Source organism: Leptidea sinapis, chromosome 14, assembly GCF_905404315.1.
Source record: "Leptidea sinapis chromosome 14, ilLepSina1.1, whole genome shotgun sequence".
Taxonomy (NCBI): Eukaryota; Metazoa; Arthropoda; class Insecta; order Lepidoptera; family Pieridae; genus Leptidea; species Leptidea sinapis.
Genome location: NC_066278.1, coordinates 6,567,517 through 6,589,808, shown reverse-complemented (window position 1 = coordinate 6,589,808; position 22,292 = coordinate 6,567,517). Strand labels below are relative to the sequence as shown.

Here is a 22,292-nt window from a genome sequence, read left to right as displayed (position 1 = left end):
AGATTTGTTAAATGATAAAGAGGTACCAATATTATATCATCATCATTAGGTATATATATATAGTACGGCCACTTTATGCCAGAGTTAAGATTTATTATTATGAATTTTATTATAATGATTTCCGCTTAGTGATTTCCTACTACATATTTTATCATGACTGGAAAATATCATACAACAGGAATAAATAGACGTTTGTTTATACGCCTGACAGCGCGATAGTGCGAGACCAAATTATATTTGGCAATGTGTGCGTTACCTAGCAGTTGAATATTCAAAATGCTAAGGAGCTAACGCCAAGCGTGGCTGAATGTTTACGACTAATTGTCAATCTTAGTTGGGTACATTAACAATAGATTCGTTTTCCTTTTTTATCTTGCTGTATCACCATTAGAGACTTTTTTTGTATAAGCAAGTAAATTGTAACTTTATAGAAATGGTTGGTGAACACGAAGAACTCATGTAAATATTTCATTTTATTAAAATTTGCAGTTTGAATTGAATAAGACGGAATACATATTACAAACTATGTAAATAAACGTCATTGATAACAACATATGATATTTGTATCAAGCCAAAAACATTGTTATTGTAAGAAGGCTCCAAAACATATTTAACAATAGTCTGAACACAAGTATTAATACAGCGATGCATGTTATCATTATTAATACAAGTTGAACGTCATAATACTCTATCCAGGACATGTTGGCTGCGGGAGCTCGTAAATATTTGGAACCATCTTGGCGTCCCACGTGTTCTATCCACCAGACAGCTCGATCCAAGCTATTTTGCGGCTGGTCACTCATGATTCTTCGTAATTTGAGGACATTTTGACGATAACTAAAAGCAAAATAATGTTAAGAATATTACTTTAAAGTGATATCTCCACTTCATAGAAGACATTATTTTTTGTTAATCTTTGCCTAACGGCTCGGCACCTCACTGATGTAATGTTAATATCGAAAAAAATTCGGCTTGTTAGCTAATAGAATTGCCTCTCTTCAAGCTCTGGAGCTATTAACTTCCACTTTGCCATTTTGCTTGTGGTAGTGCTCTGCAATTGGGAAAACTTGAATCAGTAAGAACGATATTTCTGCACTTTCCACTCGCGTTTTGGCACAACTAACGGAAATGGGGGCACCGTGGTAAGAGTCAACGGTTCTGCCTATTACACTTCCGACGCTTTGCGTCTTTAGAACTTTATTTACCTGGTATCATTTAAAAGTGTCTCAATTGCTCTTTTAAGATGTTCTTCTTGTAGCTCAGGGAACTCTAGTTGTATGCCAATTTTGCGATGAACAATCTTCTCCACGTTGTACCACTGGTCAGCATATACGGGTATACCAATCAAAGGTACACCAGCATTTATAGCTTCTTCTAAGGATTGAAGACCTCCTTGTGTAATAAAAAGCTTAATATTTGGATGTTCTGTAACATTATTAAATAAAAAAGTCTCAAGATAAAAAAAATAAAAGAAATGAGCTCTGTTAGAGTGCCAAGATGTAATTCTTGCATTTGCGTGTAGATAGTAATTTATAGACGAAATTATTAATAGAAGTGTAGAAATGATTACATAATTTCAACATTACGAGCAAACTAGATGAAATTTTAATCATAAAGACTTTCTTGATGTTTGAGCTTGAAACGAAACTTAACTAACATAATATTTGACTTACGTAACAGGTCAGACTGTGGAAACCATTTAGATATCTTAATGTTTGGAGGTTTCCCAGGTAACTCATCTGTCTCCCATTTCCACAATATATCACATTGTAGTTGTGCAAAAACTCGCGTAAAGATTTCAACCTTTTCAGGAGGCAGATTTGATGATAAAGCAATTGATCCAAAACTCACGTATATCACTCCCCTTGTTGATGAATCTAAATAAGTTTTAAGGTCCTACAAATAAAAAAATCCTTTACAGAAATATATCTTCCATATAATATGATTAATCTTTTTAAATTTATAAGTAAATGAAAAATATTGGAAATTGGTGCTATTGCAACTCGTTGTTAGTCTTAATAAAGTTTGATCCAATGGCTTCCAGGCGAACAACTAACCGCTATACCCACCTGTGGTAATTCTTTTTGAGGTTTCTTATGCATTCCCCATGTTGAAATAATATTTATTGGTAAGGGTTGGTTATCAATCCACAGTGGATGTGTGTTTATAAATGACATATCAACGTTGTTTTTTAATACATTATAATTTGGTAATTTTATTGCAAGAATATTTTGAAGTGTGGCAATTTCCATCGACTCCATAGCATCGAAATTCATTTTTATTAACCAATGTTTGTACAATTCGTATAATTTTTCCCAAAGTGACATGTTATACATGATTTGATGAAATGTATTTGGGTATAAAATGGGATGGCTTGGCGCACCCATATTTTCATCAACACCAAGCCACATCCCAAATGAACTAATTTGTACCACAGGAACTTTAAATATATCCGAATACACCAAAGCAGCTCTTGTACAAGATTCTATGAGCAATAAATCAAAATCGATTTCATGATTGGTTATTAGGTCTTGTATTTCTTTTACTTTTAGCTGTAATGCAACAGTGTTTGTTACCACTTTCAGAATATCATACGATTGATCGATAATATTTTCTCTTTTTCCGAATTCATAATTATTGACGATGTTCTGTCTCCATAAATTACACGAAACATCGTGCACGTCTATTTCTTTTAAATTTTTAGGACAATTATCTTTGGCAAATGCAGGATATGCTGTTATTACAGTTACTTTATGGCCACGTTTTGCTAAATCCTGTGTTAAAGGGCGAAACACTGATTGATGACTTATTGCTGGCATTGGAATAACTACTAATATTTTAAAACAATTAATATTTATAATTAAAGTAAAAATGAATGTTACTATTACTTTACGCATTTCGAGCTTAGGCTCATGATATTATTAATTTCAAGATATGGATATGTTATTAATATATAAGATATTCCCAAATTTTGCTAGAAATAAGCTCATAAACAATTTAAGCAAAATTCGCAAAAAAATGTTCACCAAGACAATATTTCATTTTTAAATTATTAACTGAATTTAATTATTTATTTTAATTCACAGCACAGTTTTTCAAAACTATAACACGAGAATCTTCAGTTCTATAATAAGAAACCACTTAATATTTAGCCAAAAATGCAGACAATATAATAAATTCTTATAAAGATGACAATGAATTATATATAATATAAAAATAGGGTATTATTATTCTTCAATGTACACAGACAGACAGACCGAAAGGATATTGATTCAAGTGTAATAAATCTATATCAATGCATTTAAATATTTACTTTGCAAATAATGTATTATGTTGAAAACTTGTGAGTTAGGTTACCTTCCATGGCCTTACAAATAAACTTGGTATAAAGTTATAACTGAGAATATACGAAGAATATGCAAAATGATGATTATATCGGTGACAACACTGTCAATACAATGATAATTTTGAAGTTTCAAATAAACGCGGGAAACGTTATACGTCCAAATAAACCAATCTGCGGGTGGGAACGAGTGAACGAAGGAAGGCGCGCTTATACAAAAAAAAATTGTTTAAATTATTGTTCATTGTGCATATATTTTTCATACTTGTAAATTGTTTATCCTGGTTTATAAATATTCGATTTTTGTATATATAAATTGTTAAGTGCGTTTCCCCATCATCATGGGGAAGCGTACAGGTAAAAGGCCGAAGAAAGGCCAGAGCGACGCAGAACCAGCAGACGAACTTCCCCTATCCGAATCCTCGGTATCTGACGCGGAGGTGACTGAACGTCTCATTGTAAGAAGAAAGGATAAAGAGAAGTATACCCCTTATAGAGCGACAAATTATTATAGGTTGTACGACGAAAATTCAAATAAGAAGGAATTTATTGTATTTCTCAATCGCAAGCAGGGTGAAGTCAAAATATCAGACAAGGACAGGTTGGGTCTGTCAAATGGAATCAGGAGGCATTGCGTATCGGGTGTGTTGCACCTGAGGTCCGTTAATGCTTTTAAAGTTGGTGTTACCTTTGACCTGCCTAACAATGCGAATGTATTTTTAAAAAATGAAAAGTTACTTAGCGAGTTGGAGATGGTTGCCTCAATTCCGGCTTCTGAAACGGAGGTCACTGGAGTTCTTACTTCTGTTCCCACTGATTACTCCAACAAAAAAATTCATCAATTAATTGCATCGAGTAAAAAAGTTATTGCTGTGAGAAGGTTCATGCGGCGAGTAAAGGACCCACAGGGTGTTGTCTCCTTTGTTCCAACGCAAACTGTTGCAGTCACATTTGCATCAACGTTGTTACCTGAGTATGTAACACTTGATCACTGGAGGCATGAGGTTAATGTATATGTACCCCCTATTAAACAGTGTCTACGCTGTATGAAATTTGGCCATATTGCTAAATTTTGTAGAAACAATGAAGTTTGTTCCATATGTTCTGACAATCACAATTTTAAAATGTGTCCAAAAACTTTAACAAAATGTGCCAACTGTGGTGGAGATCACATAGCTATCTCATCTACCTGTCCTCTGAAAAAACAAAAAATTGAAGAAAAAAAAAGTGAAGTCCCGTAGTGTTAGATACTCAGATCTCTTCAATGAATCTGCTTTCCCTCAATTAAACTCAAAGTATATTGACACACACCTGAGCAATCTTATAAAATCTGACAAATTTATGAACCTCTTGGTTGAAGCAGTTTTACAAATTTGTACGAATAAAGATAAGTTAACTATAAATTCAAATAGTATTAAGGAAATTCTGAATAACACTTTTAGAAAAAAGACATCTAGTAATTGTTATTATGGATACATTGAATATAGTGCAGTGGAACGCTCAAAGTATTATTAGTAATAGGCTTATTTTTACAAGGTTTTTATATGAAAATCATATTCATATTGCTATAATTTCGGAAACTTGGTTAAAACCACATCAGTATTTTTTAATAAAAGGCTATAACACAATAAGGAATGATTGTGGTAATAAACACAATGGTGTAGCAATTTTTATTCATAATAATATCACATTTTCTAACATAAATACATATTTTGATAGTGCTCTACAAAATGTTTGCATTAAAATTAAAATTAATAACAAAGAACTGAGTATTGTGAGTTTTTACAGTCCTTCCAATTCAAATCCTCCAAAACAATTTAAACAGTTTAATTAAGTCCATTCCAGAGCCAATGATATTTGCAGGTGATTTCAATGCTCATCACATGTTGTGGGGATGTGTTGATACATTGCCTCGAGGTAAAGATGTTTTAGAGGTTATAGATGAGAATGGTCTTGTTATTCTGAATAATGGTCAAGCTACCACAATAGGATCTCCATCTTGGCGTCCTAATGCTCTTGACTTGACTTTGGTAACTCCATCATTGGCTCTTTTATGTGACTGGTCAGTTATTGACAGTCCTCTGGGCAGTAGTTATCATCCCTGTAATAATAAAAATGGCAGTAAGTAGTGATAGTAGTAGTTTGCAAAACACATTATTTAATAATGTGTTTCATAATCTATATTTGCCCACTCACCCTAATTATAAGCAGGTGAATTGGAATATGTATAGTAACTTAGTTGTTTCTTATTTGGATGATGTTAAATTTTACACTTAATCTTCAATAGATGCTTTTAATTCCTTTTGTAATATTTTACTTTCTGCTGCCAAGCAGTCAATCCCTAGCTGTCTGTTTTCCAAAAGTTCTAATAGTAATAATGTTACTAGTTCTTGTTCACAAAAATCTTTTAAATATCCTTGGTTGCCTTGGTGGAATCTGTACAGAAGCAGTTTTAAATGCTAAAAATGGTTACATTAATTTTAAAAACAACTCCACTGATGAAAATTATGTGGAGTTTAAGAGATTGCGGGCTTTAAAAAAACTTATCTTAAAAAGTGAAAGAAGAAATAGCTGGATAGGCTTGTGCAATTCATTTAATCGTTGTACTCCTTTGTCTTCAATTTGGAAATACATGCGCAAATTTAACAAAACTTACATTCCTGACAGTGTGTTGAATGATAGTTGGATTCCAGATTTTCTACAAAAGTATACTTCTGACTTTGTATGATAAATGAGTTAACTAACTATGTAAATGTTGTTAATGATAGTAATAAATATTTGACAGAGCCTTTTTCTTTACAAGAACTAAAATCCGCTTTATTTACTAGAAGAGATACATCTTTCGGTCTTGATACCATTCCATATATTTTACTCAAAAAACTTAATTGCCACAGTCTCAACATCTTTTTAAATAATCTTAATCGCCTATGGAAGGAGAATACTATTCCTGCAGAATGGAAAACAGACTGTTTAATCCCAGTTTTAAAGCCAGACAAAAATAAAATGTTACCTGACTCTTATAGACCTATAGCTCTCACGTCTTGTGTTGGGAAGATATTTGAGCAGCTTCTAAAACAACGTCTCGAGTTCTTTATAGAACAAAATTGTCTTTTGCCTAATAATCAGTTTGGTTTATAGCGCAGTTACAGCTTGATGCGCATCAATGTTTAGCAAGTATCTTTTGTCTGTATTTTTTGACATCTCAGGTGCCTTCAATAGTGTAAATATTGCCGTGCTTTGTGACGAGTTATCAATGTTAGGGATACCAGGTAAAATAATAAATTGGATGCAATCCTTTTTGACTGACAGAAAAGTATATGTAAAATTTAATAAACATTTGTATGGACCATGACTTTCTTCTCTAGGTGTTTGTCAGGGGGGAATATTGTCTCCTTTAATTTTTATTATGTACATAAGACGATTGAACCTTATTTTGGGGCCAAATATAGTAAACCTACAGTTAAATTAATAAAGCACTTGTAAATTTATATCAATACTTTTCTTATCTTAATTTAAATGTAAATCCAACCAAATCAAAAGTCTTTGTGATTGGTCGTAAACGCATCATATTGCCTCCCATTTTATACAATGGCATTCCGCTGCCTATTTCATGTGACATAAAATTTCTAGGTGTAACATTTACTCCAAAACTTTCTTGGAAAAAATATACAGATAGTGTTATAATTAAAGCGAATAACGTCGTGGGGAGCGGACCCTAAAATATTGTTAATTTTGTATAAATCGCTTATTCGTCGTCATTTTGAATATGGCTTTCATTGTTTCGCCGCAGACAGCAAAATTGTTAATAGTCTGGATAAAATACAAAATAAATGTATGCGTACAATATTGGGTGCACTTAAAACTAGCCCAATAGCTGCTATGCAAATCGAGGCCAACCTTCCTCCTTTGTGTATTAGATTTAGTTATCTTAAAGAAAGATTTATTTTAAAGCTCTATAGCTTGCCGACGAACAATCTTCTTAAGAATCTTATTGCTTATCAATCGTCTTCATTTCAGAGACAGTTGTTTATCTTGCAAGATTTTTCTTCATTTTTTAAATTTCTACAAGATTTAAATATTCATCGGAATAATGATATACTTCCCTGCCATGCAGGTTCTTTTCGATGTAAATATTCTGCAATTAATGTTGTAATAGATCCAAATTTAACTTCAAAAGAGGAGGTTCATGTATTATTGTCAGAATGGTCTAATTGTAAATTTGTTTATACGGATGGCGCAAAAAACAATAATAATGTTTCTTTTGCAATCTACCTTCCTGAAATTAGGAAGGGTATTGGCTTTAAGATTAATAGATATGCCAGTATTTTTACTGCTGAAGCCGTCGCTATTCTTTTTGCTTTAAAGCATATTAAGAAACAAAATCAACTTAATAAGAAGTGGGTAATAGTTAGTGATAGTATGAGTGTGTTAAAAAGTTTGTCAAATAACAAAATGAGTGCTAACATCAATTACATCATTTTTGCTATAAAGGAATTGTGGTTCGAACTATGTTTAATCGATATTAAAGTGGATTTCGTTTGGGTCCCGTCCCATATAGGAGTAGCAGGAAACGAAAGCGGTGATTTTCTAGCTAGAACTATCATTAATATATCCGATCTATCCCTATATCCTGATTGCAAAGATCTAGACATTAACATACCATATACAGATATAATAAGTAATCTAAAACAGCGTATGACTCTTCTTTGGGGAAGATATTGGTACAATTGTACAGAAGTTGAAAATAAGGCTCATTCGTATACTTTGTTAGATAATCCCGTTAATAGCACACCCTGGTTTTGTAAGTTTAAAAATAACGCTCACAGAAAGTTCTATACTACAATAACACGAATGCGTATTGGTCACTATCGATTGAATTTTCATCTTCATCGCAAAAAAATTGTCTCCTCTCCTTTTTGTGACCATTGTAATAAGCAACAAGATCAGTCTCTGGATCACATCTTTTTTGATTGTTCGTCCTTTGGCATACAGCGCCTTGTGCTGATGGATGTGCTACTGGAAATATATGGTGCACCCAATATAATCCCGCTCTCAGTAATAGATCTATTAAAGGACACATCAACTTATATGTCCTTGTATAAATTTGTATGTAGTACTGTAAATACATTGTAATTTGTAGATACATACGTTGTAAATTTGTTTATAATTATGTAAATACGTTATAACTTGTACATATACAACTAGTAATAGCATAGCGCAATTCGCGAACTGAACAGATAATGTAAATACGAGTAGGTAAGTATTATTCTAAAAAGTTATGCAAATTACACTGGATTTGACTTTAAGAAAAGGGGAAAATTATTAGAGACTATATTACTGGATTTGGACTTACTAAAAGGAAAATATGGAAAATATTCTTTAAAGAATTATACATTAACGGAAATGGTAAAATAACTGATGACTTTAAGACTGGATTGGATTTGATGAAAGAAACTACTATAAATATTCGCTATCGAATATATATAATTGGAAAAGGAAAATGGAAATAATGTAAGATGAAATGAGAACACTGGATTGGACTTTTTGTAAAACAAAATAGTGAAAATAATAAATACCAAAGAAATGAAAATACTAACGACAAGGCAGTAAGGCCCCTGGCTATAGCCTGTTCGAAAGAACGAATTAATATAAAAAAAAAAAATAAACCAATCTGCAAAATGTCTATTTGTAAACATTTTGCATATTCTTGGTTTATTCTCATCTATAACATTTTGAATTATAATATAATTGTTTTAATTTTAATTAATTTGGAATGTACGTTAATTCAGCTGATTTATTTCCGTGAGGACAACCAACTGTCCCAGAGTGTTGTCCTTGTCCATAAGTTTGTCGTCAATAATGTTACTGAGGTAGTAAGTCAGTAAGTTAACTAGGATAGCATACAAGGCATTTATTTACTAGAAATTGATTTCCTTGGAATTCTTTTTGATGTAAGTTCAAACACTACGACCGCTTCGGAAACAAATGGAGCTCTGAGAGAGATGAAACGGCGCATGAAACTCTCCCAGTATTCTTTTTCTAAATTCCTATTTTTAATCAAATCTAATAATCAATATTGTACTGTCATTGTTATTGTTATAAAATAATAATAATTTAGTACCAGGTTGTCGGATCGCTTAGGTATTCAGCTGTGGAGTAGTAAGATTAACGACAGAGCCATTTTTAATAAAACATTTAATTTTTTTAATAGATAGTGCCTGACCAGGTACTGGGATTTTATTATAAAAGTCTATACATTTACCCTTAACGCTATTATGTATCTTATGAAGGTGTTAGAATGGTACGAGAAATAGAGTATAGGGTATAGAAAATACAAGTAAAGCGAAAATATAATTATCACTTTTCATGCTCTGAAATTGCTTATTTGTGCACGATATAGGCTGCACAAAATCGGTTTCTGTGCACAAGTGCACAAAAGTTTCTATTAAAAACCGCATCAATATCCGTTACGTAGTTTTAAAGATCTATGCATACATAGGAACAGACAGCGGGAACGACTTTGTCGTGATGATGATACATTTTACATTCAATCACGAATGTAAAATATATATAAATATTGAAATAGTGTATAATGAAAACCTAAATTTGTAACAAAGTATGAATAAAACGTTTTTGGAAGGAATCTGGGGTAGTGTCTATTCAGGAAATGGATATTCACAGCTGTTAAATGAAATTTGTAGTACGCAAATTATGCACAATATGTAAAGTGGCACTTCTTTGATCGTAGAAGGTGTAGAAGAGAAAAGGCTTGCCATTTTAAATAGAGAAGTGGATAAAGATTGCTGTCCTGTGATAGCAGTAGTTGCAGATAGTTCTTGGACAAATCGTTTATACAAAAGTGTATGTAGCTCAGCGCCCGGTGCTGTATTGTTGGACTGCAAAGTAAAAAGTTACTGATTTATTTAAAAATTGAAGAAATTAATACGAAACATGGAATAGAAAATGAAATTACTGATTTCATTTATCATGTATACACAGTCAAAATTCTATTATAATATTCTATGGAGCCCCAAGGAAATAACTTTATGAAACAATTGAAAAAGATGACGGATCTATGCCAAACGTGGAAGCAAATCTAGTAAAAATTTCTACAAATGCCTGCTACGCAAATTGATTGACAGTTGTATTCCAAGACATTTACCTGTACGGGGAAGAGTAGAAATAACAATAAAATAAATTACTTAATTATTTGAAAAATAACTATAATATTATGTTTTGTGTGTATAAGCACCCCCTTTTACATATTTTATTTTAGTATGTTTACATTACCTATATATCGAAATAAATATATACATTATTGCTTCATGAATGGAACAATCACAGTCTATGTACTCAAAATCTCTACTCCATGTCGCTGATGGAAGCAGCTGTTATTGATCAATTCAAGTTCAGTTTCGCCCAGTCCCATGTCAGTGGAAATGCGCCCTTATACTAATTGTGGTTGCGTGTATAATTTATACATGCTTGTAACCGTATGTATCCGTAGGTAACTTATAATGATTTATTCTATATAAATTAATATAATCATCAGTCACACACTACATACAATAAATTTATCCATAAATAAATTCTATTAAATCAACAAGCAAACCCATAGTACCTGGGCGATGCACTATGTGCATAACTCATAAGTTATGCTCCGGACTGGCCAACCAACGCCCCACCCTTCCGCCGAAGAGTGCGACACGGACATATTGGCAATATTGACATTCAAATACAAATGAGCTACGTTTTAGTTTTTTTGTTTTTTTGAGCGGGGCGTAATATGTCGGACTCCATACCGACTAAAACCTCCTCTATGCTGTTAGCCATGCTTTTACAGCGACATAGGACATGGGCCGTGGAGGCCGCAAAGACTACAGAGACTCGAACCTCGGACCGGCTGTGTGCTTGTGGGAAGGAGAGAGAATGGAAATGAAGATGAAAGATGAAAAGATGAGAAGAACACACTCGCCGGCGAGTGTGGTGATGTTTTGTGTAATGTATGTAAGTGTGTATGTATGTGTTTATGAGTGTATGTATGCATGTTTGTATGTATGTAAGTAGTGTGCATGTATGTTTGTGTTTGTGTCTGTTTGTGGAGTGTGTTTGTGATTGTGTAAGTGGTGTATGTCAGTCCGTCAGTCAGTCCGTGAGTGAGTGTGAGTGGAGTGAAACGCTTACAGGACGAGGACTAACGTCTCGTCGGGTATCAAAAGAATGTGTGGTGTATCTAGGTTGCGGGCCGCTGGCCATCGTCAGAATGATGAGTGCCAGTGGTTTGCGGCGGTTGACCGCGCCTACGCATGCGAAGGCGGTGTGTGCGTGTCTGTGTCGGTGTTTGTGTGGGTGCCGCGTTCGCGATGGTGATGTCGTCATCAGGGTCTACCGTGACGTGCCTGGGACGTCTTATTGGGTTGAGACTTTGGTGAAGGGGGGTGTACCCACATGCCTTCCTAACCAAGATGTTTATCTCTTTAAAGTGTTGAGCTATCGTCGGAGGTTCTAGATCGCGGTGAAGACGTTTCGGATGAACCACGGGGCTCCGGTTGCCATGCGCGTGAATTTATTTTGAACTACTTGCAAACGACGTAAGTGGCTCGGTCGGGTGTGCGCGAACACGACGCTTCCGTATGACAGTATGGGTCGTACGATGGTTTTGTACAGCGTCACTTTGTGTTTGAGCGGATGTTTGCTTCGCCCACACACAAGTGGATAAAGGCGACTGAGGACAAATCGGGTATTGTATACCGTATCGATATGACTCCTAATTATTTGTAATCCTTCACCCACGGTATGGGTGTTTCATACACTTTAATGTTCTTGCTCAAGGTTGAGCGGTTCAAAAGAGCGGAGCCAAAGTAGAGTGCCGTATCGTCAGCGTAACGTTTTTGTTTTCAGATATCAAAACATAACACTTTTAACCCCGAATAATCCACATTTGGTTTTATTCAGTGTTATTTAGTACTTTAATATGATTATTAAATAATAACGTAAAAGCTCAACAAGCTTAATAATGTAACGAAGGCTACTAGAATAAGTTACAAACCATCCCATATTTCTAGTGTTATAATAATGAAATTCAATATTTAAAAGTCTGCAAACGTAGCGGTGAAGAGTAAAATGTTGAAAACGAGATAAACAGGATCTCTACATGATGAACTCCTTCTTCATGAAGCCGGAAAAATAGAAATGGTCTTGAATTAGTCCCGATGGTGCCACCAAAAATTAAACCAATGATTGACCACAGAAAGAAGTCAGTAGTTGGACTTAAAATAAGTTGGCTGGATGCCAAAGAAATAGTAATTTAGAAAGAGAAAATGTACTCTACTTTTACAAGAAACAATCTCGACTGTGAGTTTAAGAAAGTTAATATAAAGAAAAATAAAAGAAGAAAGACCAAGATAAAAAAAGTGATATGGACTTACTTTGTAAAATTTGTAAATCTGTTCACACTCTGTTTACAAATGTTTCGTTAACAATTTTTTTTTATATGAGAGGGGGCAAACGGGCAAGAGGCTCGCGGGATGGGGAGAGGTGAGGCAACCGCCCATGGACATCCGCAACAACAGGTGTGTCAAGAAATGCGTTGCCGGCCTTCAAGGTGGGAGTATGCTTTTTTCTTGAAGGTCCCTAAGTCGTATCTGTTCGGGAAGACCGCTGCCGGTAGTTGATTCCACAAAGTGGCTGTGCGAGGCAAGAAATTTCGAAGAAAACGCGCGGTTGTGGAATGCCAGACGTCTACGTGATGCGGATGGTACTTTGCACGTAATGTCCGATGGTGGAATTCGGCTGCTGGAATCAACCCGAACAGCTCCTCTGAGCACTCCCCTTGATAAATGCGGTAGAAGATGCAGAGAGAACCCACATCTCTACGCTAGAGAATCAAGCCGATCGGAGATGACTTGATCGTCGATGATTCGAGCCGCTCTTCGTTGCATGCGGTCAAATGGAAGAAGCTGGTACTGGGGAGCACCCGCCCAGAGGTGAGAACAGTACTCCATGTGAGGCCGAATTTGCGCCTTATAAAGTTGCAGGCGGTGGCTTTTAGTGAAGTACTGTCTCGCCTTACTGAGTACACCAAGCTTTTTAGAGGCCAGTTTGGCCTTCTCTTCCAAGTGACCACGGAACTGAACGTCGCTCGATATATCGACGCCAAGTATGCCAATACAGGCTGTGGCAGTTAGAGGAGTGATCTCGAATCGAGGGGATACGACAAAGGGAGACTTTTTAGTGGTGAACGCACAAACTTGTGTCTTCTTGGGGTTGAATTGGACTAAATTTTGTCGGCCCCATTCCGAGACTTTGCAAAGCATAGTCTCGATTTCAGACACAAGTTTGATCCGGTTCTCGTCGACGCTATCCCGGGACATGTTGGCACGGCCGGTGTAGGAAGCATACCCCGTGCTGTCGTCTGCATAGCAATGAATATTGCTCATTTGCAGCATATCATTGATATGCAGAAGAAACAGCGTAGGGGATAGCACACAGCCTTGCAGGACACCAGAGTTTATGGGTTTTAAGTCGGAGCATGCACCGTTGATAACAACCTTGATGCTCCGATCAGCCAAAAAGCTAGTGACCATTTTTAATAATAACATAAAAATAATTTGCGCAACTTCTCGGGAAGCCCATAGGATGGCAGTTTCGCTATAAGCGCTTTATGCCACACCCGATCAAAGGCCTTCGCTATGTCCAAACTCACCGCCAACGCTTGCGCCCATTTATGGGTGAGGTACGCAAGAAGATCACCAGCTGAGCGACCCTGATGGAAACCGTACTGGCAGTCGCTGATCAGCTGGTGCCCCTCTAGGTATCCCAAGAGCTGGCGGTTGATGATCGACTCCATTACTTTGGAGAAAATGGAGATAATGGCAATGGGGCGGTAGTTGGACGGATCTGAGCGTACACCTTTCTTAGGCATCGGGTGCACTAAAGCCGCCTTCCATAATTTCGGGACTACGCCTGATGTCCGCAGCACTATCGAGGGAATGCCATCGGGCCCGCTCGATTTGTGAATGTCCAAGGTGAGAAGCGCCTTAAGCACGGCACCATGCCGGATTTTTACCTCCGGCATATATGAATCGCACCGCGGAATATGCGGTGGTGGTGCACCTTGGTCATACAGAGTCGAGTTGGACGCGAAGAGGGAGCCCAGGAGATCAGCTTTCTCTTTCGCGTCATGGGCCAGCGAGTCATCATCCCTGTGCAGTGGCGGAATAGCTGGCTGGCAGAAGTTTCCTTGGACAGCCTTGGCGAGCGACCAGAACGCACGAGTTCCCGAGGGAAGGCGTGCAAGTCTCTCGCCAATTCTGCCAATGTGCTTCGACTTCGCGTCAGCAATAACTCTTTTGAAGGACCTGGAGGCATGATTGAAGTGTTTTTTAAGTTTGCTGGAATTCACATCCTTAGATACCACCGCATTGACCCAAGCCTGATAGCACTCCTGCTTTCGGAGAGAGGCCATTTTGCAGGAGCGGTCAAACCATGGTTGGGACCTGCCACCGATAGGCACAGAGGAGGATGGAATGAAGAGTTCCATACCTTGCAGTACCACATCAGCAACAGCATCAGCAGCGGCATCTGGATCTCCCAGCGAAAAACAGATCTGCCTCCACGGGTAGGATGCAAAAAAGCACCGCATCTCGTCCCACTCTGCTGACCTATAGTGCCACACGCGGCGACAGCCTAAGAAGCGGGGCCGTGTTGGGCGCGTGATCGGAACGGTGCTCCGGATCAGGCAGTGGTCCGACGATCCCAGAGGAGGGTCAACGGAAACTAGGTAGCCGTCCGGATGTGAGGTCAACAGAAGGTCCAACAGTGATGATCTTGCACATCTGGGATTCGCGTTGGCGCAATAACCAGTTGCGTCAGACCATATGCTAAGGCGAAGTCGTGAACAGATCTCCCTGCATGATCGGTGCTACGTGAGCCTAGCCATTCGGCGTGGTGGGCGTTAAAATCGCCAAGAAACACGATCTCTGCAGTGGGGATCTGCTCCAACACGGAATCTGTAGCCATTTGGATGTGTTCGAGAGCCGGTCAGTCTCTGCGTTACAGCTATGGGACCTATACAGGCATGCGTAGATTCGCGGATGGTCATCGCAGTCTACACGCAGCCAGATGATGGATAGGTCCTGTCCTTCAAGAAAACTCAGGCGTCGAGAACAGACATCCTCCCTGACGTAAACGCACACGCCAGCCCGTGGTATAAAGGAGTGTTCCAAATTATACCCCGGGTAGGAAAGGTAAGATGAATCAGCCAGGGAGGATATCTGTGTCTCGGTTAAAAAGAGCAGGGCCGGCTTCGCCGTCTCCAGGTGAAAGTGGACGGCATTTAAATTTAGCGAAGCCCCCTGATGTTGCAAAAGTCCACAGCGAGTGTGGAGGAGGGTGGTTTGAGCCTCCTGCTCTGTTTGCCCCGAGTCAGCGCTTATTTGCCCCCTCCAGAATACGCGGGACAGCCTGGGCAACCACTGTTAGGTACAGGCCCTAAGTGTGGACGCCCAGGGACGCATTCTCCAGGGCTGCATAGCCTGGTACCGTCCTGGTACCGTACCGTACTATAAACTAACCTGCCGTGGGTTGGTTTTTCTTTGCATAAATGGGTCCAATTTAGGGACTATTATACATAAATTCAATAATCTATGCCATAAATATTCACAAATGGTACCTAGTAATAAAATTATTATCACCGGGATTACTTGCGAAATTAACCAACGTTGTGCAAATCTATTCAACGAAAGTTTATAGGCAATAAAGTTCGTTTACACCAGACAGATATATACTTAATAAGACGCGAATTTTATTTGATTTCACTCAGCAATGAATTGATTCAAGATATATTAACTCGAAAAATGAAAAGACGTTTGCGTGTTAGTCCGATTTGCAAAATAAGTCAGAGAAAATACGGTAGAACAAAAACTATTCTTACTAACGATGAGATAAATATATGATTGTGAATACGGTCGAAGTTGCGGGTAACAGTTAGTAAATATAATATATTTTCGTCATTATCAAATTTAACAATCTTACGATAGATTGATATAAGCAGTGTGTGTGAGTTGATGCCTCATGCCTCTATTGAACTCAATACATTTTACGCAAATATATTGACATACTTTAACGCAAATTATATTGAACAAACTAGGCATAGCCTGTAATATAGGTACAAGATAGCGATATATTAAATACAATATACTTAGTAAAGCATACATAAATAACTATAAACATCCATGACTCGGAAACAAATATCCAAATTCATCATATAAATAATTGCATCTACGGTGATTCGAACCCGGGACCTCTAGCTTAGTAGTCAGGGTCACTAACCATTCGGCTATATGGGTCGTCATATAGGTAATACACCTTGTGGTTTTTTTTATTAATTTACATTTATTTTACATCTTATTCGTGTAAATCATAAATTAACAATAATAATAATAATATCGTCATAAAATCGTTGCATCGCTTCGCACTGATTGTAATTAAAATGATTTCTAAAACGATGAAGCTGTAAATGATTTAAATGAGTTTCAATGAATTGCTCGCTACTTCTAAGTTTGCTCAAACATTTCCGAAGCGCTTGTAAATTGTAAAATACAACTAAAAACAAAATAAATAATAAATATAACTTTTAATAATCATATATTCGAATAAGGTGATAATGACAGATTGATATTAAGGGAATAAGGACCAAAGAAGTTAGTATTATTGAATTGCTAATCTATTTAAATGATGTAGATATATAACGTATTATTAATTATTTATATTATATTCTGTTATTACGAACTGTTATCCTTCTTTGCACTTCTAGCTTTCCTTTGTTTGCAATTCAAAATTATAACCTATATTCTTTTAGATGATTATATTGAGATAAAACTAAATTATGTTAATCTAGCTAAGTTCACTTATACATCAGCAATGCGCATCCAAATCACTTAAGCCGCTGACAACGCGAATCAATTAGCGTCAATCAGTTAGCGGTTTTAAATACTAAAGAGCAACTGAGCAAGCGTGGCTGACTGTTTACGTCTTGACAATCAAGATCGGTTACAGTAACAGAAGTTTCGGTTTCCTATTCTATCTCTAAAGGAGATACAATAATAATCTCCGCATGTTTTCTTGTCTCGCACGCTTTGTTTGTATATGCGAGTATATTGTTACTTTATGGAAAAAATGGTTAGAGAACACTAAGAACTCAAGTCAATGTTTTATTTTATTAATATTCCAAGTTATGAATTTAATAAGACTCAATACATTTTAGTATAATGCCAAAAGTACTGTGTAATCCTCTTACAGAACATAATATTTAACAATAGTCTGCACACAAGTATTAATACAGCTAGGCATGCTATTAGTATTAATATAAGATGAACGTCATAATACTCTATCCAGGACATGTTGGCTGCGGGAGCTCGTAAATATTTGGAACCATCTTTGCGTCCCACGTGTTCTATCCACCAGACGGCTCGATCCAAGCTATTTTGCGGCTGGTCACTCATGATTTTTCGTAATTTGAGGACATTGCGACGATAACTGAAAAGCGAAACAATTTATTATGAATATTTATTGCTTTTAGTGATATCTCCACTTCTGATGTAATGTGGTTGTAACAAACTCGGGTTGTTAGCTAAACTTATAGTATAACCCCTCTTCAAACTATCTATCAGCTTACACATTCCAATTTTGCTTGTGGTACTGCTCTACAATTGGAAAAACTTTCCATCAGTGAAAACGCTATTTCTGCACTTTTCACTTAAGTATCGGGACAGCAAGCATTTTGATCGAGCCACTCTATAACTGTAAGGACAAATTTAGGGAAGAAGGACAGGGCATGCTGTATATCAACTATAAGAAATAAGTTTCAGATCTTCTTTGACGCGAAAGACTCCTAGCGGGTATCTGCATTGCTCGAGATAGAAACTTTTGTTTTATCATAGGATTTTGGCGTAATCTGGCATTAATAGCATTAACAATCTTTTTAGTTCCAACACCACGTCGCTGTCGCATCATTTATGGTATTTGACAGAGGATGTGTTGTTTATCTATCAATGGTACGATATATCACTGACAAATAGCTTTATAAGTGTCTTGACAATGACCAGCGGCTCCATACACACTGTATACAATGCAATCACTACAATTATGTTTTTAGCATCCCATTCCACCATTGTGATTTCAAATCTAAATATAACTTCGAAAAAAATATGTGAAATAGCGGTTAATTTTGGAAGATTCTAAAATCTTAAGCACGTTCCAAATTTTAATTCAAATAAGACGAAGAACAGAGTGCAACTAAGAAGTTTTTAAGTTGTAATAATACTAAAAGCCAGTTTATGATTATAAGATTAAAGTAAAATGAAGACTCACCGATGAAATTTTAACAATTTTATTGGTATAGTTGCAGGTTGCGGAAGTGATTGAGTCCCGTTTCACTTCCGCCGTTTCGATAAATTACTCATTACTAGCTCGTGGTATATAAGTCAACTATGAGGCCATATGTTTAATGTGGTGATGGTCACTTCTAGCAGCTTCTTGTTTACATTTCTATGCGTTCTAAGCGTTAACTATAAGAGCGCTTAGGGCATTATTTTTTTAATTTCAAGTTATTCCTGTTCAAATTCAATTCAATGACTTAATTGAAAATATTTTTATGTTGGCTTTTTTGTTTCAGTTGATTTTGAGTTCAATGATTACCTCCTTTTGATCAGAATCATAAAAGCGAATTGATTAACAGTCATAAAACATTACAGATTTTAACACACAACTCAGGGTGAGCTTTGTGTTCAAACCGAAAAAATAACGAAGTATTTTATGTAACCTAACTTGTTTTATATACTTATTTGAAGTTGTCATATATTTGAATGCTAAATGTATATTATATGTGTTACCTTGAGCAATTCTTTGTCAGATTGTGTTGTTCCTTTTTAGTAGGAGAAACGAGCTAAACAAAAGAACGTTACCTTATATATTCGTGAGAATTTGATAGGTAAGTAACTTCGTAAAGATACCTTGATCTTGGATTGTTAACAAAAACATGTCTTGTTGTTCTACCTACAATACTGTTTGAAATCATTCTAGAACGATCCTTATCGGAATATGAAGGGCCTCTCACATTATTTATTTATTCATTGAGTAACTGACGATATCTATAACAGGCGATACTAGTGTGATATTTGTGCTCAGTATTAATGTTGCCATCCATACTAAATTATTTGCGGACTTATCCTGGTGTTGTTGAAAACCTGAATTCTGACGTAACAATAAATACGAATTCGAAACCTACAACATATTCCTACGTGTCGGGTGAGAATGGAATTGGAGGCATCGTGGTGGGTCCCACGGTTCTGCCAATTACCACCGATGCTTTGCGCCTTTTTACTTTTATTACCTGGTATCATTTAAAACAGTTTCAATTGCTCTTTTAAGATGTTCTTCTCGTAGCTCAGGGAACTCTAGTTGTAAGCCAATTTTGCGATAAACAATTTTCTCCACGTTGTACCATTGGTCAGCGTATAATGGTATACCAATCAGAGGTACAGCGGCATTTATAGCTTCTTCTAAGGATTGAAGACCCCCTTGTGTAATAAAAAGCTTAATATTTGGATGTTCTGTAACATTATTAAATAAAACAAAGTCTTTTTGATAGTTGAAAATAAAAAACATAAAATAAATGAGCTTTCTAAGAGAACCAAGAGTCTTCATTTGCGTATGAAAAATAAAAATTAATAATCACCGAAAAAATCAGAAGAGTAGAAATGATTTAATAAGATCAAGGTTATGAGCAAATGTGATGAAAATTTTGTCATATTGACATTCTTGATGTTTGAGTTTGAAACAAATCTAAGAATATTTGACTTACGTAACAGGTCGGACTGTGGAAACCATTTCGATATCTTAATGTTTGGAGGTTTCCCAGGTAACTCATCGGTCTCCCATTTCCACAATATGTCATATTGTAGCTGTGCAAAAACTCGCGAAAAAATTTCAACCTTTTCGGGAGGCAGATTTGATGATAAAACGTTTGATCCAAAACTCATGTATAGCACTCCCCTTTTTGATGAATCTAAATAAGTTTTAAGGTCCTAGAAATTAAAAAATTACTTTACAAAAATATATCTTCTATGCAATATGATTAATTTCATTATATTTAACTAAATGAGAACTTTGGAAAATGAAAAAATGGGTTCGCCTTTTAAGGTTGCTGTTGAAATAGAGTGCGGGATATCAAAAACTCGTTGTTGGTCTTAATAGAGTTTGATCGAATAACGGCTTCCAGTTGAGCAAATCTACTAACCGCTATACCCACCTGTGGTAATTCCTTTTGAGTTTTCTTATGCATTCCCCATGTTGAAATAACATTTAAAGGTAAGGGTTGGTTATCAATCCACAGAGGATGTATGTTTATAAATGACATATCAACGTTGTTTTTTAATACATTATAATTTGGTAATTTTTTTTCAAGAATATTTTGAAGTGTGGCAATTTCCATCGACTCCAAACCAACATAATTCATTTTTACTAACCAATGTTTATACAATTCGTTCAGCTTTTCGAAAAATGACATGTTATACATGATCTGATGAAATATATTTGGGTATAAAACAGGATGGCTTGGCGCACCCATATTTTCATCAACACCAAGCCACATCCCAAGCGAACTAATTTGTACCACAGGAACTTTAAATATATTTGAATATACCAAAGCAGCTCTAGCGCAAGATTCTATGAGCAATATATCAAAATCGATTTCATGATTCATTATTAGGTCTTGTATTTCTTTAATTTTTAGCTGTAATGTAACAGTCTTTGTTTGCACTTTCAGCAGATTATACGTTTGATCGATAATGTTTTCTCTTTTTCCAAATTCATAATTATTGAAGAGGTTTTTTCTCCACTTATTATACGAAACATCGTGCACGTCTATTTCTTTTAAATTTTTAGGACACTTATCTTTGGAAAATGCAGGATCTGCTGTTATTACAGTAATGTTATTTCCACGTTTTGCTAATTCTTGTGTTAAAGGGCGAAACACTGATTGATGACTTTTTGCGGCCGTTGGAATAATTGCTAATATTTTAAAACAATTAATATTAATAATTAAAGTACAAATCACTGTAACTATTACTTTAATCATTTCGAGCTTACTCAGGATATAATTAATTTCAAGTTTTTTTTTTAAAATATTGATGATGTGGAATGTGGATATCTTATTAACATATCACATAATATCTCCAAAATATGTTATTATCAACGATAGCTAAATAATTTGAGGAAAATTTGCAAAAAAAAAATTGCTTTAAGACGTAAATTTTCCGTGTTATTCCATTTTTTAATATTGACTTATTTTAATTTTTTTATTTTTAAGTCACAACACAGTTTTTTTTTAATCTAAAACACGAGGATCTTCAGTTCTTAAAAAAGAAACCACTGAATATTTAGACAAAAATACACCCAATATTATAAGCTAATGACTTATAAAGACTGTAATGATTATAATAATAAAAGGGTATTTATACAATGTACATAATGTATTAGAACATTCAAAGACGGAAGGGATATTGATTCAAGTGGAATCTACTTTAAAGTCATAAGATATTTACTGTGCAAATAGAATATTATGGATAATAGTGAGATAGATTTACTTGCAGTGTATAGTAATACTGATGGAATGTACGTCAAAACACCTGGGTCTATTTACGCGAGGGCGACCAACTGTCCCAGGGTGTTGTCGGGTTCCTCATCCATAAGTCTCTCGTCAATAATGTTACTGAGTCAGCTAGGGTAGCATAAAGGGCATTTATTTACTCAAAATTGATTTCCTTAAATTAATTTTGGTGTCAGTTCAAACACTACCACCGCTTCGAAAACAAATGGCGATCTTAGAGAGAAGATACGGCGCAAGAAACTCTAGAAAGAAAGCAGCATTATTTTTTTGCGATATTTT

At 35.9% G+C, this 22,292-nt stretch overlaps 2 protein-coding genes and 1 long non-coding RNA gene across 3 annotated transcripts in view; all 3 read right to left on the bottom strand.

The window, feature by feature from the left end:
- Window positions 1-20,754, bottom strand: part of LOC126967842 (UDP-glycosyltransferase UGT5-like) — a 28,865-nt gene extending 8,111 nt beyond the window's left edge. The window contains exon 1 of the mRNA XM_050812530.1: window positions 20,655-20,754. Coding sequence (XP_050668487.1) covers window positions 20,655-20,687 — 33 coding nt within the window. The 5' untranslated portion in view covers window positions 20,688-20,754. The remainder of the gene's footprint in view (window positions 1-20,654) is intronic.
- LOC126968127 (UDP-glycosyltransferase UGT5-like) lies at window positions 456-2,881 on the bottom strand. Its single transcript, XM_050812993.1, has 4 exons — window positions 2,070-2,881; window positions 1,674-1,896; window positions 1,206-1,425; window positions 456-837 (listed from the first exon to the last, which is right to left on the bottom strand). Exons 1-4 carry the CDS (start codon window positions 2,817-2,819, stop codon window positions 567-569), a joined length of 1,464 nt encoding a protein of 487 aa, XP_050668950.1. The 5' UTR covers window positions 2,820-2,881; the 3' UTR covers window positions 456-566.
- On the bottom strand, window positions 5,000-6,533 carry LOC126968128 (uncharacterized). The gene is made up of 3 exons (XR_007730152.1): window positions 6,354-6,533; window positions 5,540-5,802; window positions 5,000-5,444 (listed from the first exon to the last, which is right to left on the bottom strand). It is a non-coding gene; the product is annotated as an uncharacterized LOC126968128 (long non-coding RNA).
- Window positions 20,755-22,292: the final 1,538 nt, after the last annotated feature.

Excerpts from the sequence above, each read along its gene's own strand:
- LOC126968127 (XM_050812993.1), bottom strand. The coding sequence starts at position 2,819 with ATGCCAGCAATAAGTCATCAATCAGTGTTTCGCCCTTTAACACAGGAT. Across the intron at positions 1,426-1,673 it reads TCCACAGTCTGACCTGTTAC|AACATCCAAATATTAAGCTT; the intron begins GTAAGTCAAATA and ends ATAATGTTACAG. Across the intron at positions 838-1,205 it reads ACACTTTTAAATGATACCAG|TTATCGTCAAAATGTCCTCA; the intron begins GTAAATAAAGTT and ends TTTTGCTTTTAG.